At 40.3% G+C, this 27,944-nt stretch overlaps 1 protein-coding gene across 1 annotated transcript in view; it reads left to right on the top strand.

The window, feature by feature from the left end:
* The window catches only part of LOC126284092 (activating signal cointegrator 1 complex subunit 3), a 223,304-nt gene that overhangs the window by 67,844 nt on the left and 127,516 nt on the right, over nt 1-27,944 (top strand). Inside the window, exons 14-19 of the mRNA XM_049982741.1 lie at nt 5,463-5,683; nt 12,513-12,618; nt 12,773-12,997; nt 15,647-15,766; nt 22,573-22,687; nt 26,087-26,223. Of these exons, the coding sequence (XP_049838698.1) occupies nt 5,463-5,683; nt 12,513-12,618; nt 12,773-12,997; nt 15,647-15,766; nt 22,573-22,687; nt 26,087-26,223 (924 nt within the window). The remainder of the gene's footprint in view (nt 1-5,462; nt 5,684-12,512; nt 12,619-12,772; nt 12,998-15,646; nt 15,767-22,572; nt 22,688-26,086; nt 26,224-27,944) is intronic.

Below are 27,944 nucleotides of genomic sequence, written 5' to 3'. Positions count from 1 at the left end.
AGTTTTGATTTGAAAGCGCGTGAATTACTGCTAAGATTTTTGAATTTGAGTGGTAACTTATTGAAAATAGATGCAGCAGTATACTGCACACCTTTTTGTACAAGAGTTAAAGAAGTCCAATCCAAATGCTGGTTTGATTTCTGCCAAGTATTAACTGAGTGAAAGCTGCTTATTCTTGGGAATAAGCTGATATTGTTAACAAGAAATGACAGTAAGGAATATATATTGTGAGAGGCCAATGTCAAAATTCCCCCGACTCGTGACGGGGATTGACAAGAGGTTCATGAACTTACACCACTTATTGCCCAAACTGCCCGTTTCTGAGCCAAAAATATCCTTTTAGAATAGGAAGAGCTACCCCAAAATATAATACCATACGACATAAGCGAATGAAAATAAGCAAAGTAGACTAATTTTCATATCAAACACTCACTCACATCAGATACCGTTCAAATAGTAAAAATGGCAGCATTAAGTCTTTGAACAAGATCCTTGTGCCGTGATTTCCTGTGTTCCTCTGTATGAGCCCTAATTTTCATTATTTTGTACTTACGGTTCTTAATGTGAGGTGCATTTTGTAGGCAATGTACTTGTTATACAGTTTGTTGCAAAAGTAGATTTTGTAAACTACCTTGATAGATTTTACAAAAAGATCTTCCATCCAAGGATTCCCATCTAAGCTTACAGATCACTTCCATAGTGTTTTCACACTGCTTGAACTAGCTAGTCTCAAATAAAGCAGCACACTTCTGAATTGCTTTCATGTCCTCCTGTGATCAAATGCTTCGGAGATACCCTCCGAGCGAGGTGGTGCAGTGGCTAGCACACTGGACTCGTATTCGTGAGGACGACGGTTCAATCCCGTGTCTGGCCGTCCTGATTTAGGTTTTCCGTGATTTCCCTAAATCGCTCCAGGCAAATGCCGGGATGGTTCCTTTGAAAGGGTGCGGCCGTCTTCCTTCCCCGTCCTTCCCTAATTCGATGAGACCGATGACTTCGCTGTCTGGTCTCTTCCTCCAAACAACCCAACCCAACTTTGGAGATACCAGACACTAGAGCAGCTTTCAAGTATGGGTTGCACAAGTATTTTGTATACGGTCTCTTTTGAAGATTTGCTACAATTTCCCAGAACTCTCCCTATGAACTGTAGTTGGTTAGCCACCATCCCTAAAACTGACCTTATGTGTGTATTCTATTTCAAGTAATTTTATACACTGAAGGTCAGAGGGGGCGAAAGGAAAGGAAAGGGAAGGGAAGCAATTATTGATGCCAGCCGCATTGGGATTTTATGCAGGCAGTGACGCCAAGTGAAAATGTGTGGCGGACCAGTATTCCAACTCGGTATATCTTGCTAATGCAGTTGCACGAACGACTGTGCCACCCGGGCGCAATATCTGTCACAATTGTGCAAACTGTCTTGGTGTGCCCATCGGCCATCCCACATTCCCAACTAGCATCATTTATCTGCAGTCTTATCCATGTCTTCCATGGTTACTACTTTGAGATTCCCATGGAAAGTCAAACATGATGGTGTATTTGCACTGAAGGTGGTGGATTCATAGCCCATTGAAGCGACTTGATTATATGAATGTGTGGTGTCTGTTCTTTTGGACATGTCCAAAAGAACGTACACCACACATTCACATAATAAGTATTTTACTATGTTTTGCATAGATGTTTAAGCAGTGTGACTGAGTCAAATAGTATACAATTAATCAGTATTCAAATATTAAAGAAATATATCTCCTGCCCATCTGCTATAATTTGGATTTACCTACGTTTAAAGCAGTTTGTCCTTCATTGCGACAAATAGGATTTCTCTTCAAGTGTATTGAATCTCTTTGCAGTCTCTTGACAAATACCTTTCCTATATACAACAGTAGCATCAGCATACCATCTCAGATTACTGCCCACCCTATTTTACACATTCTGCTGTTTTCTGTTTTGGATTATGAAAGCATGTATAAGCTGATATGTGTCAGTACACATAAATTTTCTGTGTCGGGACACAAAGTGCAGAACTTCAAACTGTGGTGCTGCTCTGTGACTTTTAAATTTAATCAAATTCCTGTCACCCATGGTTGGTCACTGTGAACATTAAAGTAAAAGCTCTCATTTTGTCATTGATATAACCAAACTAAGCTGACTAAATTAAGGTTAGCGTGAATGTTGTATCTTTGTTCACTGAAGTCTCTGCGAAAGGTCCATAAAACTGTTAACAGACCACTTTCTTCCAGAGATTAAGTTTTTTCATCCTCCTTTGAGACCACCTGCTTCTTGTACGATGGTTAATTTCAGTGATATAACTGACAATATAAACATTAATTGACATGATTTTCAGGGGCAGGATTCCTTGGAACACATACAAATTTGGTTCCCCTTTACCCATCCTGCTTTTGTTGTGTTGTGAGCAAATTTGTGCTCTGAGCATGTGACTCTTGAGGCTCCAGTAGCCCGTTGATCATATCTAGTTGTAGTTTATAGTTAAGGTGAAAAGAGAAAGTTGCCATTTTTGGATGTTTCATGCGAATAGAAATGAGATGGGTGAATGTGGCTCATCCACTCAGTGTAATAAAAATTGATACCTAAATGGCCTGTGCTTTCATTGCAGGGCCAGAAGAAAAAAGAAGTGCTAAATACTTCTGCTCTTATTGTCTTTACATTGTCAGTACAGGTTAGTGCACTCAACAGCCACTAGTTACCCTTGTTCTCGCTGGTGGCAGGTTTGTTTGTTTTCACCCTTGTCAGATAAACATGGCTGTACAATTATCCATTGCATTGATAGAGAACAGCATTGTGTAACTTGTTTTTATGATCTGAAAGTGTACCAGGACTGAAATCTATAGACGACTTTCAGCACGATACAGGAGCAGCATATTATGTCTGCACAATGGGTAGTAGTGGAGTTTTGACAATTCATAAGTGACCATGCGAGTGTGAAGTATGAGGAAAGGGTATGATATCCATTCACATCCAATGCTGACAAAAACATTGAGCAAGTATGTGACCTGGTTTTGATTAAATGGTGACTTACTGCTGATGGAATGCCAAACCCTGTGCACATTATTCGTGATCCTGCATATGACGGCATGCATCATATGCTCAACTTTTGTAAAGTTTGTGCAAGATGGCTCCTGAAAACCAGAGACCAGACACCTAAGCTTGGAATGGTAAGAATCCTGAGAAATCAGTACTCAGAACAACCACCTCTGGCCATAATAACGGCATTGATAAGCCTGGGCATTGAGTCAAACAGAGCTTGGATGGCGTATACAGGTACAACTGCCCATGCAGCATCAACACGATACCACAGTTCATCACAAGTAGTGACTGGCGCATTGTGCTGAACCAGTTGCTCGGCCACCATTGACCAGACGTTTTCAATTAGTGAGAGAACTGGAGAATGTGCTGGCCAGGTCAGCACTCTAACATTTTCTGTATCCAGAAAGGCCTTTACAGGACCTGCAACATGCGGTCATGGATTATCCTGCTGAAATGTTGTGTTTCGCAGGGATCGAATAAGGGTAGAGCCACAGGTTGTAACACATCTGAAATGTAACGTCCTCTGTTCAAAGTGCTGCCAATGCGAACAAGAGGTGACAGAGACATGTAACCAATGGCACCCCATACCATCACATCAGGTGATATGCCAGTATGGCGATGACTAATACACGCTTCCAATGTGCATTCACCACAATGTCGCCAAACACGGATGTGACCATCGTGATGCTGTAAACAGAACCTGGATTCATCCGAAAAAATTATGTTTTGCCATTCGTGCACCCATGTTTGTCATTGAGTACACCATCGCAGGCGCTCCTGTCTGTGATGCAGCGTCCAGTGTAACCCCAGCCATGGTCTCCGAGCTGATAGTCCATGTTGCTGCAAATGTCATCGAGCTGTTTGTGCAAATGGTCATTGTCTTGCAAATGTCCCCATCTCTTGACTTGCAGATCAAGACATGGCTGCACGATCCGTTACAGCCATGCGGATAAGATGCCTGTCATCTCGACTTCTAGTGATACGAGGCTGTTGGGATCCAGCACGGCATTCCGTATTACCCTCCTGAACCCACCGATTCCATATTCTTTTAACAGATTGAATCTCGACCAACGCGAGCAGCAATGTCGCGATACGATAATCCGCAATCATGACAGGCTGTAATCTGACCTTTGTCAAAGTCAGAAACGTGATGGTACGCATTTCTCCTCCTTACACGAGGCATCACAACAACATTTCACTGGGCAACACCGATCAACTGCTGTTTGTGTATGAGAAAGTTGATCGTCGGTAAAGCAGATGCCAGACTGAGATTCATTGGAAGAATCCTAAGGAAATGCGATCCGAAAACAAAAGAAGTAGGTTACAGTTTGCTTGTTCGCCCACTGCTTGAATACTGCTCAGCAGTGTGGGATCCATACCAGATAGAATTGACAGAAGAGATAGAGAGAGAAGATCCAACGAAGAGCAGCGCGCTTCGTTACAGTATCATTTAGTAATCGCGAAAGCGTTACGGAGATGATAGATAAACTCCAGTGGAATACTCTGCAGGAGAGACGCTCAGTAGCTCGGTATGGGCTTTTGTTAAAGTTTCGAGAACATACCTTCACCGAAGATTCAAGCAGTATATTGCTCCCTCCTACGTATATCTCGCAAAGTGACCATGAGGATAAAATCAGAGAGATTAAAGCCCACACAGAAGCATACCGTCAATCCTTCTTTCCACGAACAATACAAGACTGGAATAGAAAGGAGAACCCATAGAGGTACTCAGGGTAGCCTCCGCCACACACTGTCAGGTGGCTTGCGGAGTATGAATGTAGATATACAAATCATTCTTACCAGTTCTCAAAATTGTGAAAGAAACAGAGAAGTTTCATTGTGCATGCTTCAGTTGATGGAGAGGAGTTGAAACTGCGCTTTCACAAGGAGATCAATGTTTTTATGCGATTGGTGTGTTAGTGTTAATTTGCTGCAAAATTACCAGATCATAGAATTACACATGCGCACGTACCTTCTGAAAGTATTTAGCATGTGTATGCAGAATTAATGGTCCTTTGGCCTCCAACTATTCTATTCTATAGATGTACCTGATATTAAAAAACCCGGGCAAGAAATGTTACTGTGATAGTTTAGAATAGTCCATTAGAATGTGATGAATTAAAGTGGTGATAATGTACAGACTTTGTGTCATTGAGTTGCATTACACTGATTTCATAACAATTATTCTTTTCCACGAATGTGCGCCACTCTCTCTCTCTCTCTCTCTCTCTCTCTCTCTCTCTCTCTCTCTCTCTCTCTCTCTCTCTCTGTCAGATCATAATTTGTTCCATAGCTAGTCAAATTATGAGCATTAATAATTTTTAAATCAGCAAAAGATTTGACTTCTAACCCTGATCCATTATTACATATTTAGAAAACTTGCTTACTAATTCCTCATGTTTGTCCCGCTGCTGCTATAGGTTATGGTATTTGTACATGCCCGTAATGCAACTGCTCGACTAGCAAATGTGCTAAAAACATTGGCTGGACAACGTGGTCATTTGAAGATATTTGAACCACCTGATACTGGTGCTGCTGGATCGGCAAGGAATGCCTTGAACCGTAGCAGAAATAAGCAACTGGCAGAATTATTTGCAGCAGGGTTTTCGATCCATCACGCTGGAATGCTTCGAGAGGATAGGTAAAGTATTTAGTACTGTGTTTGGATTATTTCAAAAATTGCATTTATTGTTACAGTCTTTTCTTTTGTATGTAAGGATGTATTAGAATATTTTTTCCCTTCATTAAACACCAAAAGAAAACTTTACTCATTGCAACTCATTTGAAATCACACTGAAAAATGGCACAGAAGTACTGGATGGTTATGATTAAACTGCAGGTCCTGAGAGAAGTCCAGTGTGGACTGTAATTATCATATGGCAACAAAACTTAGAACACCACCAACATGTTAATGCTGGAAAATAAATTAGTCCCAGTTGTGGCCAGCAGGTGCAAATCTGGTGCTGTACACTCTTTGTATGACAGTGTGACAACCACACTGTCATTTGACAAGCTACAACGTGAGAAAGTAGCATGGCTATCAAGACAGAGACTGCTGTTAGTGAAACTGTTTTATGTCAACGGCAGCTGTTGCAGTATTGCATTGAGAGAGTATCGCTGACTGAAAGGTCCGAGGAGAGACCAGATGTCATTAAATTGTTTAAAGAAGATGCTGATGAAATTCAGAAACACGTGTGAGCTTGGTTTGGCACCTGGGAGAGGGCATCTTATCACAGTGAAAGTTATTGATGAGGTCGCTGTTGCTCAAACTGACCAACAGCTGTATCCCTGGTAGTGCTAGCACTCATGTAGTGTCACGAGAATTGTCCATCTCATGCCTGAACAGCATAGAAAGTTTTGCTGTCTGTATTACTCTGGTACCCATACAAGATCCAGATGGTGCAGCAATGAAACCTCATGATCTGTAGCAACATTGTGAATTAGCTCTTTGTCAATAAAATTCTTCCGGGTTCGAGGCCGCATTGTCAGCTATAAAATTCAGACGTTTCGGCGAAGGTTGCAAGGCGTCTTCCCCAGGGTGTGTACTGCTAACTGCAGAATGAACACTAGTTTGGTTACTTACATATTAGTTTGAGGAGGAAGATTAGAGAGGCTATAGAAACAGCCAAGTGACCCGAAAGTGTGAATAGAGATGACGGATACTGACTTCCAGCGTCATGGCTGCTAACAGTGACAGCTTTGTGGAAGGACAGCTCTCGCAAAGCAACAGGTGCATGGTAGGCCGCAGCGGCGGAGGGTACACAGAGTGCTGACACACCCTAGTCGATACTGGGCAGTTAGTAAACAATGCTAAGCTGCAGTCACTGCTCAGTTTCCTATTCGCCGATTTCCACCAGTGGCAAGCAAAAAACTCCAATGGAAAATGCCGATTTCCACCAATGACAACAGGTAATGCAACGACCAATAAAATGAACTCCTAATAGCCTTCCTTCGCTCCCTCATATCCAATGACAGCACTTCTCCACAGTATATAAGTAACCAAACTAGTGCTCATTCAGCAGTTAGCAAATACACCATGTGGAGGGCACCTTGCAATAGTCACCAAGACGTCTGAATTTTATAGTTGTCAATGCGGCCTCAAACCCACAAGAATTTTATTGTCTGTGATAATGGCTGTGGAAGCCTACATTTAGAATTAGGTCTTTGGTTTCTGGCACAGATCAAAGTTGATGACATGTTGCTGGACAATGTTCTGTGAATTGCTTGTTCACATTTTACACTCCGGTGTGCAGTGAATACAAATAACTGCCAAATTTGGGGTGCTGTTAAATGGTGCATTGTGCATGAAGAGCCACAGAATTCACCATGTATGACTGTGCAGTGTGGATTCACAAGTGCTTTTATCCTCACTTCATTCTTCTGTGAAGAGAATACTACCCAGAGAGCCTGTTAGTTATACCATGGCATCTGCATGATACTGACACCAGCTTGTACAGCTCTATGTGGAAAACACTATTTTGAAGCAAGATGGGGCAACATCTCATGTCGCTCACCCTGTGAAAGATCTGCTTAATGCTACCATGCATGAACATGTTATCGCCACAAATTTTCCAGATGCATTGCTTCCAAGATCACTTGATCCAAACTTGTGACTTTTGGCTCTGGGAATATCTAAAAGAAAGAATTTACCTAGGACGCATTCAATCTCTGCCTGATCTGAAGGCCTGTATACAGATACGTATTGCTGAGATTCCACTGGAACTGTTGTGATCCCGTCGACACCTACAGTGCTCACATTGAACAAGCTGTTTAAGCAGTGGTTAATAATAGAATCAACATTATGCCTTTCTCATTTATTTAAACTTTTCTGAGCACATTCGATTCCTAATCCATTACATATGGCAACATTTCTATACATATTTCTTGCATTGACAGTACTAGATTTTTCAGCACTTGGTGGCCGAGATTGGAACTAATTTTATTTTCAGAGTAAATCAGTTCCTCATTAATGCATTAGCAAATCTACAAATTTTCACAGCCATACAATGATTACAGCCCCCATTGGAACTCCATGAGTAGCTGCATTTTAATTGTAACCACCTGGTACATAACTTGGTGACATTGCACTGCTTCCATAATGATAAAGATGCTACTTGAATGCTCTTATGAAAAGTATGACCTAATGAAAGTGATTTGAAACAGAGAATTGAAACATCTCAAATCTTAAGGATGTCGCTCCAATTAGGAGACTGTAAATATTTTTGTTATGTATGCTCATTATTCCTTGCAAGAGTTCACATTACCGTGTTCATTGTAGATTTCCATTTTGTAATGTAAAAGTCTTGTAAGTATTGTTGGTAGACAGTTCAATTCTGTTGATTGTACAAAAAAGATATTGTTTGTTTTTCGTATTAGTTGGATATGTTTGTTGTAGTTTTATTTATTTGTGGTTAAGTGTCTGCTATTTAAAATGAATTGAAATCTCCTTCATGGCATACTAATGTAACATTAACCATAGATTTTCACACTTATTCCCTCAGAAAAGTGTCGTAAAACTCCCCTCCTCCTCCTCCTCCTCCTCCTCCTCCTCCACCTCCACCTCCACCCTGCCCCCCCCCCCCCCTTCCATTTTAGGATGTCATCACCTCTCGAGTCATTCAGCAGCAGTTCTCTGTTCCTAGCACTTCTTTAGTGTCTTGATAACATCTGACCAGGTTTATTAGACTTTGGTTCTTTATTTTCGGTATCTTTGTTGCTTCAGTGTCATGTCACCATCTTCTGTATTCTCATTACCTACTTGCAGGTCTCCACTCAGCTTCTTCCATTATTTGTTTTTGTAGTATGTGGTTCCAAAGTATTGATCTTCTCATGTTATTGTTATTTTAATAGTGGCATCTAATGCCTTTGTCTTCTTTTTTGTGCAGTACAGTAATGAATTCTTATTCCATTTTATGTAACATATCTTTAAATTCTTCTTCTTGGCTTCCATGGGACTCAGAGTTCCCATGCTGATCTCACGTGTTGCCTCCAGAAGCTTCTATCTTGTGCTGCTTCCTGACAATTATTTACATGCATCCTGCTGCATGTTTAAATTTTATTTACCCACATATGTCTGGGTCTCCCCCTTGGTCTCGTACCAAATGACTGCTCTGTAAATATTCTTGAAACTACTTGAGCCTTTTTCATTCTCATCAGTTGGCCTGCCCATTGAAGTTTTCTCTAATTTATTGTTCGATTATTGTTGCTTGTTATGATAGCACTTGCATTTCTGTGTTGTCTCTTCCGTTCCAGATATGTTATTCATTATTATACTGTGGACCAAAGATTTTCCTGTAAAGTTCATTTTCAAATATTTGTAAGTGGTTTCAAATATTTGTAAGTGGTATTCTCCCATTGTAATTAAACCTGCTACATAGGTTAGGACTGGTTGTACAATTGTGTTATATAGCTTCATTTTAATTTTCCTTGTCAGTAGGACCTTGTGGCGCAGTGGTCAGCACACTGGACTAGTATTTGGGAGGACGAAATTTTGAACCTGCGTCTGGTCATCCTGACGTAGGTTTTCTGTGATTTTCCTAAATCGCTTCATGCAGATGCTGGGATGGTTCCTTTGAAAGGGCATGTCTGATTTCCTTTCCCATCCTTCCCTATTCCAAGCTTGTGCTCCATCTCTAATGACATGCTCTGTCCTTAATGACCTCTTTGTCATTAAACATAAATCTCTTCCTCCTTCCTCTCACCTTGTCAGTAGTTTACACCCTAGAATCCTTTGTATGGAGTAGTAAGCTCTATTAGCATTTTTCAGTCTCTCTTTCACTTCTGTTTGCTTCTGATTTTGTTCATTTATCATTACATTCAGAAATTTGCATTTGAATTTATGATTGTCGATTGTTTATGTAGTTAGTTGGGTATTTGTTTAGTTTTGTGTTCCATGGAGCATTTGCGCAATAAATTGCAATGATGTGACACAAGTCATTTTACATTCACACTGTACAGTAATTTGTAAATATGTCTACGTACTGAAACATTTATAAGTTTATTTTGTTATTATTATTATTATTATTATTATTAAATATACAGATGCAAGTTAGTAATTCCTACCCACCACCCTTGATACATTACAATAATAAAAATTCTTCTACAGAATAGTAGTAGTTCTCAGGGAGAAACCTTATCAGTTTTATTAGATACGATGGGTTGTCTTGTTCACGTCTTTATATTTTAACTGTCATATATTTTGTTTTCTGATCATTTATTTTTAGGCCAAGTTTGGGTGCTTTTTCTACAAGCTCCATAAATAACTGTCTAACCTCTATTTCATTTTTCTCAACGAGCACTATATCATCAGCATAAACTAAAACCTTAACTTTATTTCTTTGAATGATCATTATCCCAGCAGGTTCTAGTTTGAGTTTCATCATAACTCTCCCCCAAGGCCACACCAAGGAGAGAAGAGGGAACAGAGGGTCTCCCTTAGTCCAGTTCTGTTTTTAAAATTCATTCCATTAAACAAAAGCCTACTTATGTTATCATCCAAGCTCATTTTACAGAAAATTGTAATTAGAATGCCAAAGACTGTCTTTGCATTCCACGGGGTTTCCCTGTGAATTTAATCATAAGGTTTCATAATATTAATGAACAAATGAGCATATAGCGGAGATGTTGAGTTGCAGACAGGCATAACAAAAAGATTACTGAACACACAAGCCTTTAGGGAAAAGGCCTTCTTGGAAAATAGCCCCCCCCCCCCCCACACACACACACACGTACACATGACCACTGTGACTAGCTGCTGGGGCCAGACTGCAAGCAACTGCACATGATGGGAGGAGCAATCTGGGTGGTGGGAGTAGCTGGGGTGGGGAGGGGGAGCAAGAGAAGGGTGCATGTGGGGGACAGTAAAAGTGCTGTTCATGAGAGCATACAGGGGCATGATGGAGCAAGAGTACAGCAGCTATGTGCAGTCGGGAGATTAGATGTCAGGGAGCGGAAAAGGAAGGAAGTAAAAAGACAGTGGATGTGGTTGTGGAATTGAAGGCTGCGGAATGGGAACAGGGAAGGGAATAGCTGGATGAAAGTCAATGTTAAGGCCCGGAAGATTACAAGAACATAGGATATATTGCATGGAGAGTTCCCACCTGTGCAATTCACAAAATCTGATGGTGTTTGAAAGGATCTAGATGGCACAGGCCGTGAAGCAGTTGTTACAATGAAGAGCGTTGTGTTGGGCAATGTGCTCAGCAACTTGGTGGTCCAGCTGTTTCTTGGCCACAGTTGGTCAGTGGCCATTCTTGCAGACTGACAGATTGTTGGCTGTTGTGCCCATGTAGAACAAAGCACAGCCATGAGGGAAAGGGTTGGGAGCAGGGGTTGTATAGGCTCATACATTTGTAATAGACCTAGGTGCAAGACGCATTCCGTACGTCCTCCCACTCTCGCTGCCGACACGCACCACCACCACCACCACCACCACCACCACCACCACCACCATCATCACCTACCCCATCAAAAGCAGGGCTACCTGTGAAACCAGTCATGTGGTTTACAAGCTAAGCTGTAACCATTGTGCTTCATTCTACATGAGGATACCAACTAACAAACTGACTGACTGCATGATTGGCCACTGACAAACTCTGGCCAAGAAAGAACTTTACCACCTAGTTCTGAGCAAACTGCCAAGTACAACATTCTTCATTTTAATAAGTGCTTTGTGGCCTGTGCCATCTGGATGCTTCCAACCAACACCTGCTTTTCTGAACTGTGCAGGTGGGAACTCTTCCTACAAATATACCCTATGCTCCTGTAACCTTCCTGACCTTTACCTCTGTTAGTCATTGTCCTTCACCCACCTATTCCCTTCCCTGTTCCCATTCCACAGCCTTCTGTTACACAATCACGTTCACTGTCTTTTTACTGTCTGAAAACAGCCCCACACCATTTAACCTTCCTACTGCACCTGTGTGCCCTACACTCTCTACACCTCATCCCTGTATGCTCCCACAAATTGCACTTTACCGTCCCTCTCCCCGGTCCAGCTACCTCCATCACCCAGATTGCTTCTCCCATCATTCGCAGTTGCTTGCAGTCTGCTCCCAGCTGTCAGAGACAGTGGTAAGTGTGTAAGTGTGTGTGTGTGTGTGTGTGTGTGTGTGTGTGTGTGTGTGTGTGTGTGTTTGTCCAATTTGGAAGAAGACCTTCTGGCCAAAAGCTTAGGTGTTTAGTAGCCCTTTTGTTGTGCCTGTCTGCTACTCACCGTCTCCACCTGAATATGGCAAGTAGCATTATATCCTTCTCATAATATTGTCTTTATTCCGTTCCGGATTTTCCATTGTCCAGTGAACAAGTAATGTATTATTTTGTTTAAATTCCCATACTTTTTATGATTCTGATTAGCAAATATATTGCCACTACTAGATATATTCCTACAAAAGCTATTTTGATCATTACTACTTATATTTTCTCCATATGGTTTCAAGTGATTTCGCAGTAAATAAGGTGGTTTTTTCCAGGTCCCTGGTTGAAAAATATTTTGGATCCGGGCTAATAAAGGTTCTTGTCTGTACATCAACATTAGCATGGGGAGTAAATTTGCCAGCACATGCAGTTATAATAAGGGTGAGCTATTGACTTACTTTCTACATATATTGCTCTGCCAATAGCAAACAAGAATATTCAGTATTTATATAACTAGCTGCAATTGTGTCTTTATATGCTAAGTATTCCTTGAAGTATAGTTAATCAGGTTACTTCTCTCTCTCTCTCTTTTTAGGGAACAGAAATATATGATGCAAAGCAGGGATCTTTTGTCGACCTGGGAATCTTGGACGTACTGCAGATTTTTGGTCGAGCTGGTCGTCCACAGTTTGATAAGTCTGGACATGGAACGATAATAACCTCACATGACAAACTGGCTCACTACTTATCTCTGCTTACTAACCAGTTTCCTATTGAAAGTAGTTTCATAAAATTTCTTGCTGATAATCTCAATGCTGAAGTAAGTATCATCCTTAGAACCTTATTGCACATTATTTATCTCAATCACCTCAGACAAAACTTGGAGAACATTGGGCTGTATAAATTACACATATTTTTTTCAGTTTATAGGTACATTTTTTGGCTTGTCTTTGTTTTGGACTTCGTAGAGTTTCACGTTGTACACAAATTTTATGAAGAGGCTTGTTTGGTGGTTTTTTTTATTATTATGAGTGACTGCCTGGTAGAATTGTCTAAATAATCATGCTTTATTTCTGGATACAGTGTAGCAATTTGGGTTTTGAACGCATTGTCAGGTGGTTCACATATATATATATATATATATATATATATATATATATATATATATATATATATATATATATGTCCGCAGCTCGTGGTCTCGCGGGTAGCGTTCTCGCTTCCCGAGCACGGGGGTCCCGGGTTCGATTCCCGGCGGGGTCAGGGATTTTTCACCTGCCTCGTGATGACTGGGTGTTTGTGTCGTCTTCATATTCATCATCAATCATCCCCATTACGGTCGGAGGAAGGCAATGGCAAACCACCTCCACTAGGACCTTGCCTAGTATGGCGGCGCGGGTCTCCCGCGTCGCTCCCCTACGCTCGGTAAACGGAGTATGGGACTCATCATCATCATCATCATCATATATATATATATATATAGCATGTTGTAGTACATATCAAGAAGATCACATTTATTATTCAACCATATAGGGATCATCTTGTCAGTGATACTGATGTGTTCTGTTACAATACAAAGTGTATGTATTATGTAGGTTGTCAACAATTTTACACAAGGACAAGAGATAAACATCAGTTTTTTTAACAGAATTGAAGATGAATAATGAAGGGAAGGTGTGTGTGTGTGTGTGTGTGGGGGGGGGGGGGGGGGGGGGGTTGCTAGCTGTTTTTGCCCTCATGTATAATTGTTGACAACCTGCATTACACTTTTATGTCGTACTCAAACATTCCATATAAGTGTTGATCCTGTATGGTCGTACAGTGAATATGATGTCTTTGAGGTGTACTATGACATGCGATGTAACTGATTGCAAAAGGACCATAATGAATCATTTGACAATGACTGCATAGTTGAAACTGCAGTAGTGTATCAAGAAGGAAATAACAGTCAGGTGACAAAAGAACTATCATTTGGACTAGGCTTGGTTCAATTCGTATGTATAGCTTTATATGTATGTAACTTCTTTTCTGAATTAAATTTGCAGCTGTAACACTGTTTCAGGTGGTTATGTACAGCAAAGGGCACTTAACTTTTCACCCAAAATAACTTCTGATATGTTACAAATATTGATAATCTCTTTTGAAGAAGACAAATAATGAGGAGCAGCCTATGAAACAAACACCATTGTGTTTTCACAACTTATGCTCGTGAGCTGCTGCTGCTGCTACTACTACTACTACTACTACTACTACTACACGTTGTATACGCCCAATTGGAAAGTTTTCAAATATTATTAGAAAAATTTGAGTCATTATTATGCTGTCTAGCAGCTGAAAGGAAAACCGGAAATGGTCTGTAGGAATTTTAATATTAATTTTCTGTAAGCATACATGTAACAGAAACAATACATAATTATTAGGTGAACATATAACCTGGATTTTGTTATTAATTTTCCCATTAGAATACATTGAATGTGGTTGTTTTTTTTTAAAGGCTTGTCACCCAGAAGTTGACATCATATAATGTGTAACATTAACCTCACACATCACTTGCCTCAACAGTACTAATTTCTGTTGAAAGTGGAGTGAATGTCTGGATGGCGTACCATTTAAATGGCTTTAACAGGAGCGTAAAAGTCCTCATATTCAATGTATTTTCACTGAGTAATTACTGATTGACCCTTCAGAATAGTTATATCACTATATTCGTCTCGTGCACATATACTACTGTTCTGGCACCAAAATAATTAGTCTTCCCCTCCCACAAAAAAAGGAAGAAAGAAGTTGATGACAATCTAGGTGATGAATAAAGTTGTGAACACACATTAGTCTTTGTTTTAGGAGTCCCTGGCCATTATTTATCTGATTGAAGGAAGATTACAAATATATTTGGTAGAAAAAGCTATTTGAAGCAAAAAAAGTTAAGGTTTTCACACTGCATAAAAGTGTCCACAGTCAGAATTCTTTATTTGTATGGCACCATGACCCCAATGGCCGTATGGCTGCATGGGTGATACAGAAGGGTACTGAATGAAAGGGAACCTTGTAAAGGAGAACCTGGCATGTCAACATTGGGAATGTGGGAAGTAGTTAATTCAATCAACAATAAATAACATGTTATAAAACTGAGAGAAGGGAGCAGCCTTATTGAGTAAGAATATGAAGGATATCTTTGATGCAAATAAAAATCAAAATGAGACAAAAAGACTTGCAGAGAGTTACAGTTCAGCAAGTCTTTGTCATTGCCTCTGTCACAGAATGCTGCAGGTGTTACAATGCAATGTGCAGAAATGCAGTTGTGAATAATAAAATCGGATCATTTGTGGAACAGGTAGAAGACATTTATCTATTGGTCAGAAATTTCATGATAAAATCTATGTTGTTTTTCTTCTAAGTGTAAATTTGTTGCAGTGATAATTATTTTAAATTTTGTATATATCTGCATCCCAGGTCATGTTTGCTTTTTCAGGTTGTGTTGGGCACCATCTCAAATGTATCGGAAGCAGTTAATTGGCTGAGTTACACGTACTTGTATGTACGCATGCGTATGAACCCCCAGGTTTATGGGATAAATTATCAAGATGTAAAGGTAAGTCAGCTGAATACAATCATTTACTAAATTGTCTGATTTGATAGCCATTCAATAGTAACAGTTTTTATGTGTTGCTTGAGACTTTCCCAACGAACTAGTTATAGGTGTTTTTCTCAGATGAGACATCGAATTTTATTGTTAAATTTCCATGATATTTCATTGGCACAACTGGCACACTACTGGGCTGTGACCAAAGTCTTCTGTTTATGCCAGCTTAAGAAGAAACCACACAACTGAATTTGGCACATTCACAGCTGCACAGTTTCTTCTTATACTGGCAGTATGTTTGCCATACCTGAAGTTGACAGTCAGTTATGCTGATGAAATAATGTGGAAATTTCATGATGACATCTGATGCCTTGACAAAGAACAATATCTGCAGCATTTTTTTATATGCAGGCAATTTACCAGAACAACACACTGCTGTGATTGTTAGGCTCAACCTTCTGCTCTTTCAGTATTTTAAAGTAGTATTCCATCATCTTTCGGGGCAACAGGAACAAAGTAAGAGAAACTATAAGTATGATTAAACTAGACTATAAAGACAGAAGAATAATTAAAGAACTATACAAATAACAAACAGCGATATTACAGAGAAGGAATGAATTAACAGAAGTTAGAATTATTAAAGGTGTTAGAAGGTGATCCAATCTGCCCCCAACCCTATTCACTGTCAACAGGGAGCAGGCAATAATGAATGCAAAAAATACTGTACAGGTACGAGCATAAATGGGGAAAGAGGCAGGATGGCACAGCTGTGATAGTTCCAGATGAAAGGGCTCTCCAAAGAATCTTGGGAGCTATTGACACAGTTGAAATTATCTCAAAAAAGAGAGAGACAGAATTACTTGTGTGCTTGAAGGAACCAGAAGAAATGAGCATTAAAATTAGAGTGCAAAGAAAATAAAACAAAAAAGACTATAAAATATTTAGAAAGTAAGGTAACTGGGGACAGAAGAAGCAAATAAGTCATAAAGAATCACAAAAGCAATGTTTATAAATAAAAGAAAAATTACTTCCCAAACAACATAAATATAGAACTGTGGGGGAAAATGATAAAGAGTAGCACTGTATGACTGTGAATGTGCTCCTGGAGACACCTGTTGTAGACTAAATAGGCAAAACTACCAGCCAGCAAGTTCTGTTAAGAACTGATGAAGAGAGGTTATGTAGGGCAACAATAGAGAAAAGAAGACAAGTGGATTGGTCACGTGATTCTAGAAACCATTCCAGTGTAAATATCATAGAAGGAACATATAAAAGGGAAGATAGCATGAGGAGACAGCAACTGGCATTTTTTAAAAATCATCATCTTCTTCTTCATCATCATCATTATCATGCATGATGGCCTCTGTAGGACCACAGGCAGCCCCTTTGTGGACTGCATTTTCTTCTTCTCATCCCAAAGCCTCTTCATCCTTTCTCTTCTTCTCTCCTGCTCTTCTTTCGAGATCTTCAGTATCCTCTTCTCTTTTCTGTCATTGATCTTCAGCACTTTGGTTGGATTGTACTTGGCTCTCCAATTTTCCGTTCCTTCCACCTTGATTTCCAGTTCCAACCAATTCCACCGGACTTCAACTACCCATTTGGTTCATTTATTTTTTCTCTTGCGCTCCCTGTTGTTTGCCATACTTCTTTTGTCATTCTATCCATACTCATGCTAATTACACGTGCAGAAAATCTTGCCCTTTTCCGTCTGAAATCTCCTGATATTATCCTCATGCTCCAGTACAGTTCTTCCCTTGATCTTCATGTCCATCTCTTGCTCCCTCTTTTTGGGGCCTAGTGTCTTCTTCAGTATTATTCCCTCTTCTTTATCCGTAGTTATTCTGTACCATTTCTCCTGAGTGGAGAATACTGCATTCCTCACCATTGCCTTGTAGTGTCTGATCTTTGCATTTGTAGATATATTCTTTTTATTGTATATATCTGTCGTCTCCATTATTTCTTCATTGCTCCTGTTTCTTTCTGTTATAAATTCTCCCAGTTATGTAAATTTGTCCACCTTTTGTATGGTGCCTCCTGGTGCTTGCCAATCCACACTGGCATTCATTGCCTTTGTATTGTTGTAACTGATCCTCAGTCCCACCCTTTTGGCTCTCTTGCTTAGGTTGTAGAGTTGTGTCTTAATCTGTCTCGCTTACTATTGCTACATTGTCTGCAAAGGATAGGCGCTCCATTTAGATCCCACTGTCAATGTGCATCTTCTGTATTCCCATTTTCTCAATTATTGCTCTCAACTGTCTGCTCATTTCATCCTGTGCTATTTTACTAAAATTAGTGGCAATCCATCTCTCTGACATTTGTACTGATCTCAAACTCTACTGGTTGTGTTCCTGTGAATCTCGCCCTTGCCCTTGTCTCTGTGAGAACTTCCGTTATTAGTTCTGGTGTTGTGTTGACTAGTCCTCCATCCTGTAGGATCCTCCTAAGAGTCTGTTTGTTGATGGAGTCATATGCCTTCATTAAGTCCATGAAGGTTACTACGGACTTTTGTTCTTTAAGGCCCTATGTACTATCAGTTGTTTCAGGATAAATGTCTGTTTTATACATCCCTACCCTTTCCAAGCCTCATGTGATAATCTCCAACTCTACTTTTTATCTGTTCTGCTAATCTCTTCAGCAGCAGTTTCGACAGCACATGGCAGTTGACCTATAGTATCGATATTCCTCTGCAGTTGTTTGCATCCCTTTTTCCCTCCTGATGTACTGGAACTGATTGCATTCTTCCACCCTTCTGGTGCTTGGAAGGTGTGACTGTCTGTTGTTTGCCTCCATCCTCAATTTCAGCTTGTCTTCAGTTGGTTCACAGTTCAGCAGGTCATGAAACTACCCTGCAAGTATCACGGAAGTTCTCACACTAATGGTCGGTTCCCCTTTCTAATCTCGTATAAGGGGTGTTCAAAAAGAAATGAGCCAGAGGCATAATTACAGAAACCAATACCTGTATATTAGAAGTATTGACCCTGGCTGTTAAGACACTTGTCCCACTGTGACACAAGGCGATGAAAGGCTGTCTCATAAAATTCCTAGGGCTGTGATTTTAACCAGCTCCGCACAAACAGCTGGGTGTCGTCATTTGCCCCTCAAAGCATTTTTAAGGTGACATTCTTCTTTGATCAAGATGACCTCCTGATTCACTTCCTGCAGTATGGGAGAACAATGAATGCCCAGTGTTACTCGCAAACCTAAACCACCCTTCGCCAAGTGATCAAATCAAAATGACCAGGCAATCCCACCCATGAGGTCATTCTTCTCCACGAAAATGCAAATCATCTAATGACCAACACAGTCATGGCACTCCTGCAGAAATTCAAATGAGAGGTTCTCAGCCACCCTCCATACAGTCCAGACCTCTCTCCCTGTGATTACGCCATTTTTGGTCCCCTTAAAAAGGCTCTGATGGGTAAACGATTCACCTCAGACGACGACGTCCAACTGTGTGTGCGGAACTGATTAACACCGCAGCCCTGGGAATTTTATGAGACAGCCATCCGCTGCCTTGTGTCACAGTGGGACAAGTGTTTAAAGAGCCAGGGTCAATACTTCTAACATACAGGTACTGGTTTCTCTAATTATGCCTCCGGCCCATTTTTTTTTTTTTTTTTTTTTTTTTTTTTTTTTTTTTTTTTTTTTTTTTTTTTTAACACCCCTTATATAAACAGTTTTCTGCCTCTGTATCCCGTCATACTTTCTGAATTTCACAGTAGCCTCTGTTGTTGTTTTTCTTAAAGTTGTTCAGAACCTCATCCAGTTCCTGCTTCATCCTCTGTCTTCTAGTCTATTTTAATGTTCTGACCGCTTCCTACCTTCTTAGAAAAACCTTATTTTTTGTGGGTCCTTCTTGCCATTAGTCTCTCCAGGCTTCCCTCTACGTCTTTCTCACAGTCCTTGTCCCACCAGCAATATTTCTTTTTTCTTTCCTTCCTTGCCCATAGTTCATCTGTCTTCATGATTCTGGTAGCTTTGTCTGTGGCTGTCTACACCTGTTTGGAATCCAATGCACTTGACTTCTGTAAGATAGTGATCTCATTATATTCTTGTGTTCTTCTTGACCTTGGTGTTCAAGATCTCTTTAGTATCTGTCTGACCGATTTCTGTGTGATCAATTTGGAATTCTCAAAGTGAGTGTGAGGACTTGCCCATGTCTTTTACTTATTCCTTTTAAGCTATGGAATTGATTGCACAATTGCCAGTCTGCTGTTGACCAAGGTTGACTCAAGCGGGCATTCAGATAGAAAGCGTGTGTCAGATTGAAGTGGAATTCAGATGGCATGGGCTATGAAGCAGTTATTGAATTCCAGCATAGCATGTTTCCTAGCTTGCTGCATGCTGTGATCAAATAAACACATCAAAAAAAGTTTTGCATCACCCCGGTTCCGAAAACTCCTGAAGATAGACATCGACTGTGGATATTGTATCACAGACATAGTCCCTTTGACTGTTCAGAGATGTCACTAAACCCACCCAAATATATAAACAACCATGCGTGAGCAGCACCTTTTAGACGGAGGGGGTTCGACAGCCGATCCGTTCCAGGCATTCAACCAGGAAGGATGTACACGGCTCGTGTTGCCTGTAGTTCATCCATGCCTAGATGGTCAATACCATGGTTTGATTGCGTCTGCATTGTTACTTTGTGCCAAGAAGAGCTCTCAACAAGGTAACTGTCCATTCATCTCGGAGTGAACCAAAGCAATGTTGTTTGGACATGGAGGAGATACAGAGAGACAGGAACTGCTGATGACATGCCTCGCTCATGCCGCCCAAGGGCTACTACTACAGTGGTTGATCGCTACCTATGGATTGTGGCTCGGAAGAACCCTGACAGCAACACCACCATCTTGAATAATGCTTTTCATGCAGCCACAGGACGTCGTGTTACACCTCAAACTGTGTGCAATTGGCTACATGATGCGCAACTTCATTCCCAACATCCATGGCGATGTCCATCTTTGCATCCACGACACCCTGCAGCGCGATACAGGTGGGCCCAGAAACATGCGGAATGGACCGCTCAGGATTGGCATCACGTTCTCTTCACCGATGAGTGTTGCATGTGCCTTCAAACAGAAAATCATCGGAGATGTGTTTTGAGGCAACCCGGTCAGGCTGAATTCCTTAGACACAATGTCCATTGAGTGCAACAAGGTGGAAGTTCCCTGCTGTTTTGGGGTGGCATTATGTGGGGCCAACATACGCCGCTGGTGGTCATAGAAGGCACCATAACGGCTGTACGATACGTGAATGCCATCCTCCAACCGATAGTGCAACCATATCGGCAGCATATTGGTGAGGCATTTATCTTCATGGATTACAGTTCACGCTCCCATCGTGCACATCTTGTGAATGATGTCCTTCAGGATAATGACATTGCTCGACTACTAGAGTGGCCAACATGTTCTCCAGACATGAACCCTGTTGAACATGCCTGGGATAGATTGAAGATGGCTGTTTCTTGACTACGTGACCCACCAAGCACTCTGAGGGATCTACGCCGAATCGCTGTTGAGTAGTGGGACAATGTGGACCAACAGTTCCTTGATCAACTTGTGAATAGTATGACACGACAAATACAGGCATGCATCAATGCAAGAGAACATGCTCCGGGGTATTAGAGGTACTGGTGTGTACAGCAATCTGGACCACCACCTCTAAAGCTCTTGCTGTATGGTGGTACGACATACAGTGTGTGATTTTCAAGAGGAATAAAAAGAGCAGAAATGATGTTTGTGTTGATCTCTATTCCAGTTTTCTGTACAGGTTCCAGAAACGACATGATGCAAAACTTTTTTTGATGTGTGTATATTTAATATTTATCATTTTGATGATTTTCAAATAATTGTATGTCATTGTGCAGATTGATAAATTAATTTGAAATAAAATCACTGTTTTCTTTAATATTTCCTTCCCAGTAAATCATCTTATTTCACAGTTTATTGAATGCATGATGTATCTGTTAATGGTGTGTAATACAAATAATCTTTCTTTAAAACACATTTTTAACAGGCTATGTTTATTGTTAATCAGATACAAATACAAACTGAATAATTGTATCATTTGAGTACTGGCTCAGTTACAAAGCTGATGTTTTTTAATTACTTTAATAAAGTGCAACGAGGCTTCTTGTACTCACTGGCTATCAGCTGAAATATCACAGTGACTGGCATTGCAAAACTGTCGATCAGTACATGGGGATCATACCTCTTTATCACAATCTCATAAAGTCTGTATGGAACAGAAAAGGAACTAAATATTTGAGCATATTGAAATAAAACAATAGTAAACACATTGAAATATAAGTTTATAAACTGCAGAAATGAATTAAAATTTGTGCCGTGATCAGGACTCGAACCTGGGTCTTCTTGCATACTAGGCAGAAATGCTGACCGTTTCACCATCGCAGCACTATTGTCAATATTGCTAGATGAACTACCCAAGTTGAATGCCCTGCCCAACACGAACTTCAATTCATATCTCCAGCTTATTTTCCCCATTTACCTGATATTGCTCAGGCAGAAAATATTTCAGTGTAACCTTCAGCATTTTAATTGTGATCCTGCTTTGTGAAGATTACCTCCTCGGGGATCTTTGTGTTGATAGGTAAAGTCACACTAGTGGGTAACTCATTACAGTTGGTTTCTGTCACAAATAAAGAATAATATCTTGTGATTAGTGAAAGAAAATTTAAATGGGAATCAAAACTTACTGATTGGCTGAGTCATTTTACAACGCTAGTAAGTAAACTTAGTGGAAAGAGGAATATTTGTTACAGTTAATATACTGAGAATTTCATTTCATAGGAAGATCAAACATTGGAGCATGGGAGACTGAATCTTATAACTTCTGCAGCCAATAAACTGGATAAAGCTAAAATGATACGTTATGATCCACGCACAGGATCGCTCAGTGCTACAGGTTTGTTAATTTTATTTTACAATTAATGGTTATATACATGATTTTATCAGTTAGGTATGATATATTTAAACCATGGATTGGACAGAAAAGGTGTGGACATCTGGACATACAGCTCTCTCTCTCTCTCTCTCTCTCTCTCTCTCTCTCTCACACACACACACACACACACACACACACACACACACACACACACACACACACACACAAAATAATGTCCATAGGTTACTATATGTAATGCATACTCACTCACATGCATCTTTCCTCATTAATTGTGTACCAGCTGACTGCTCAGTATATGGACAATAAATTGTTGCCATGTTTGCAGAGATATATTCGCAAATGTGTAACCATGCACCTACAACACAGTGGTTAAGGAGTGTACCTCACAAATACTGCTGAACAGCTTCTATATTTCAGGAACTACTCTGTTCAGCACTATTTCCATATTATAGAGTTGCAACCCAGCATTCTAGCAATGGTAGCAACAAATGGTGGGAAAAGTGCTGTGAAGTATTACATACCAGCCGCATGCTGGTAGCTGCAGTGTGGCAACGTTGGTCAAAATAAACATACACGTAAGACAATTGTGACATGTGACTAGCCACACTCAGTGGAAAACTGCTCCACGCAGCGGTAAAAACTGTAGCAGGCAGGTCGATGTCACCACATCGCTGCAAGTATCTCGTTATGGACAAAGCGACTAGATGTCAGGTTTTAGTGAAACAGGGGTGCTTCAGAGTGATATAAATATTTATGAATTCGGAAGCAGAAGCATTCTGATGTGAGAGTCCAGCCGCACCACAAGCCATGACACCTGGGCCGTGCCAGATAGTGGGACAACTGGCATTGCCAGCAGCTGCTGCCACGGATTCAAGACCGGGCTGCACCTGTCGCCAACAGCAGAGAGCTCCTCACAGGACTTAATGCCACAGCACTGCCCACCTGCCATCTGCAGCTCCTGCTGCCACCAGTACTGAGCATCCTACTACCAACACTAACCCCACCCACTCCCCACTACCCCCCCCCCACCCCCCCCCCCACCCATCCCCCCTGACTTAATGCCACAGCGCCAACAGCCATCCAACTCCCACCAGAGAGCAGTGGGTCGAATCCCACGCACAGCAGTCTCCATACTACCACACTGAATGTGTGTTGAGCTGTTCCGAGTTCCGTCAGTGATGGTAAAGTAGCACATCACTGACGACGTAACTGGCCTGCCGAGGCTGCCGGCTGCTGACGGACCTGCCCTTGGCAATACAAAGTGCCTACGTGGCATCCTATCATTAGGGAACGTGACCCTTACGCCAGTGCCGGCCAGGGTCAGTGTAGTGAGGCAAATTTTGCCTTGCCAAGCCATGACAAAGCATACACAGAGATTGAATTGATTGTCGGCAGTGTTTCCACTGGGTCCTGTGGCCCATCAGCGCCCACAACTCAAAAGAGTCCATCTGCACTCTTCAGTACATCAGGAACTATCCTATGGCAGTGTTTAGAGCAAGTTAAATGAGATCCGAAGCACTTTCCAAGTTGTCATTATTGATTATAGGGCAAAAATTGCAACAATGGGCACCACTTGCAAAGCTGCTCCAATGCACGTGGAGATTGTCCCATTGACCAGAAAAGTTAGAGTGAACATTTTGTGGGTTGCAAAGGGTGTCACAGTCATTGAATTATTGGAAAAAGAAAAACTGATTACTGGGAAATTCTGCAGTGATATACTGTTTCTAATCAGCATTAAAGTGAAGGAAGAACAACTTCATTTGATGAATATGATGTTCTGCTTCACCTTGACAGTGCTCCATAACATTCATCTGTACTTATTGCTGCAAAATTGTATGAATTGCTGTCGCAGCCCCTCCGGTATTCACCTGACATGGCTCCTTGCAGTTTTCTTAGATAAATAATTCTGCTTTCTTGAGGAGATGCTCATTGAGACAAACATATATTTTAGAGTGCTTGGCAGTTAATATATTAAGAAATCTGGCTCTTCATTCCTAACATGAGTACTTATTGCCTTTATTTTTTTCTTGCAGTCCCTTCTTATCCCAAACAGTGTAATGGTTAAAGATAACATAAGGTGGTGGTGTGTTGGAGAAATTTATTTTATGATTTAAGTTGAAAAGTCTTTGCATGCCACCTAAAGTAAATAATGGTGTGAGACTGCTAAAAAAAAAAAATTAAAACAATAGAAGAAGATACTAAGTTAAACTTCAGTTTCGTTGTATCTAAAAATTATGGTTTCTTCATATGGTAATGGTGTTTGTTTGTACTCCTTCCAGAAATTTTCCTAAAATTATGAAATGGTGATAATTTTATATGTAAAGTAGTTCATTAGTATGTAAACAACAAATTGAACATTGGATCTATTTGCCTGGAAAGCTGCAGGTATTACCACACCACTTCTGGGATTTAGGCAAATGTGCTGGCCCTGGATCAAATCCTCTCAGTGGATTAATGATGAGAGTTAGTGTGCCAGCAAGCCTGGATGTGGTTATTAGGTGGTTTCACTTCTCTTGCTGACTCACGTTGCAGTGAATGTGATACAGCGTTGTACACAGTGGTTCCGTATTCGTATCGAGAACTTGCCGACATGGTGTTTACTTATGGAAAGGCAAATGGCAACGGGCGGTGGGCAGCAAGGTTGTATCAGGATACCTATCCCAACAACAACCACAGCATTCGATGTTTGCAACAGTGTTTCTTAGTTTGTCTGAGACAGGGTGGTTTCAGGAAGCAGGAAATCATGAAGGACGTATCTGAAATATTCGGACATGAGACCTGGAGGAAAATATGGTTAAAATTTACCTACATCTGTAGGTAAATACCATGTTGGTACCCATCCTTTCTCAGTTACATGACCTACATACATTTAGAAAACGTTTTCCACTTCTGTAGGTAAATACCGTGTTGGTACCCATCCTTCCTCAGTTACATTTAGAAAACGTTCACACAGTTTCCTATGAATAACACTACATGCAGGCAGTTTGGGATACACATTTTCCTCCCTGGGGCAGCAAGGGCATGTAGCCACCCCATAAATTAACCGTGCCAAATCCTGTAGTAACCAAACTGATCCTGCATTGATGTGAGACAAAGGCAAAAGAAAAAGGAGCAGGAATTGAATATTGGAGCTCAGATTTCAAATCTGTGTTCTTTTTCCCAATAATTATTGTGCTTTCACTTGTGTGAAGTCCTAATTTATTAGCAATAATTTCTCTAGAGCAAAATACTTGCTTCCTCTGCTGGCTATGAAGTTGATGTGAGAATATAAATATTAGAAATACACAAATATCCTGCAGGGTAATGGTCCAGTCCCCAAGACCTTGTAAAAAATATCATTGCAGACATTGTTTTATTTTAAATTTGTTTCAATTAAGTGACATAACCATTTATTTTTAGATCTTGGGCGAACTGCAAGTCATTTTTACATCAAGTATGATACGGTGGAAATATTCAACGAGCTAATGGCACCAGTTATGTCAGAAGCTGATGCACTTGCAATGATTTCGAAGGCCCAAGAATTTGATCAATTAAAGGTAAGTACCTGTCCAATACTTGCTCGTGAAACTGTGTATGCTTGTTAGTATCGCAAGAACTTTTACCTCAACACAGCATGATGAAGACTGCTTACTTTACCAAGGAGTTAAGTGTTGAGGATATTACTGTGCAACTGCTTGCTTTTATCCCTTGAACTGTGTTGTTCGGCTGTGACACATTTCTTCTAAACCCACCAGCTCATTGGCAGTGTGGCAGCGGAGAACAAATTAATTTGGATGTCTTCTTGCACTTTGCTGGATAATGTCTTTCACTGAAACTGAACAGCGAGTAATGTAAGATTTCTTGTGGAACATAAAAAGTCAGCAACACAGTTGGAAGCCTTTTACATTGAGAATTAATGAAAACTTTGCAGAAGTTTGGTAAATAGTATTGGAAGATCAAAGATTCAAAGATTGAGTGATGGCACATGAGACAAAAAAGATTTTCAAGACATTTTAATAAAGAAGTTACTCATGATGAAACTATCTACAAAAATGTTACTGAAAGATTTGTCTGATGATCAAAAAGGAAATGAGAAATTAAGTTTGCTCTCACCTTTTGGAACATGTTAATGAAGAAACCAGTTTTTAAAACTGTTATTAAATATGATGGTTGTGAGTTCGTACATATGATCCATAAACCAAGTCCATGCACTGAAAGTCGAAGTCTTCCTCACAACTCAAGAAACTGTATGAATAATTTGAAACAGTTTACCCAAAATATTATAAAGAAATCTTGGACTAATTACATGAATGTGTCAGAGAGAAGCACTCTCGAACAGCACCAGGACAGAGTGTATGTCTCCAACACGTTCTTAGTGAAGTAATGTATTAAAACCAGCAGACCTTGAATTTTGTCTTTACTCTCTTGTTTTGGAATGATGCAGTTAATAATTTTCCTTCCAAATACCAAAGACCATAAATTGTGGTTACTTAGGCAGCTTTTGCTTCTGGTTATTAGTGAACATGTTTTGCAAACAAAGAAGTGATAACGTAGTAATTTGGTCCCTCAGTTTCCACACAACTAACCAGCTAACCAGAAATCATATCTCCACAAAAAAAAAGTCATTTTCTGTTGTTAGAAGAGAGAGTTCCTTCGCAACCTTATGAAAAATGACATGCAAAAATTGTTTTAGCTGTGGGATCAAGAAAAACGGAGGTATGGACTTAAATGGGTCCTCTATTGAGGTAAACAATTGTTAGATACACAGAGCTGCAGCACCAGTCCCATTTTTCTTGTGTAATGTGTCATGCCTACTCATTCTGTTCCTTTGTTAATTTGTATTATGCAAAATTTATGCAAGTGTTAATTGTTTGATTCTGCTGATACTGTGTACTTTTAGGATTAGTGGATAATTTGGTGAATATTGTTCAAAAAACACTTTCTTACTGCATTTCAAAGATTACTTTACAATTGATTTACTAAACCATTACAGATTATTCATCACCTTGTTATTTGTTTTCTTTCTGTCACTGCTTACGTTGTCGTATTCTTGATAAGTGTGAGATGGCACGGAAAGCCACTTGTGGTTCCTTACGTTTCTGTTTCAATAATACTGCCATTGAATACAACTGAATATATACAAAAATTAACAGTAGTAATATAGTACAAAGGTGTTTCATAAATTGTGAAGGGGATGACTTCCATAGAACATGTTGGTGTGTTGTGGTGTAAAATCATTTTCTCTATGGAAATGGAAATAAGCATTTGGCATAATTGG

Source organism: Schistocerca gregaria, chromosome 8 (genome assembly GCF_023897955.1).
Source record: "Schistocerca gregaria isolate iqSchGreg1 chromosome 8, iqSchGreg1.2, whole genome shotgun sequence".
NCBI classification, from domain to species: Eukaryota; Metazoa; Arthropoda; class Insecta; order Orthoptera; family Acrididae; genus Schistocerca; species Schistocerca gregaria.
The sequence above is the reverse complement of the archived record's forward strand: the minus strand, read 5'-3'. Positions and strand labels throughout refer to the sequence as shown.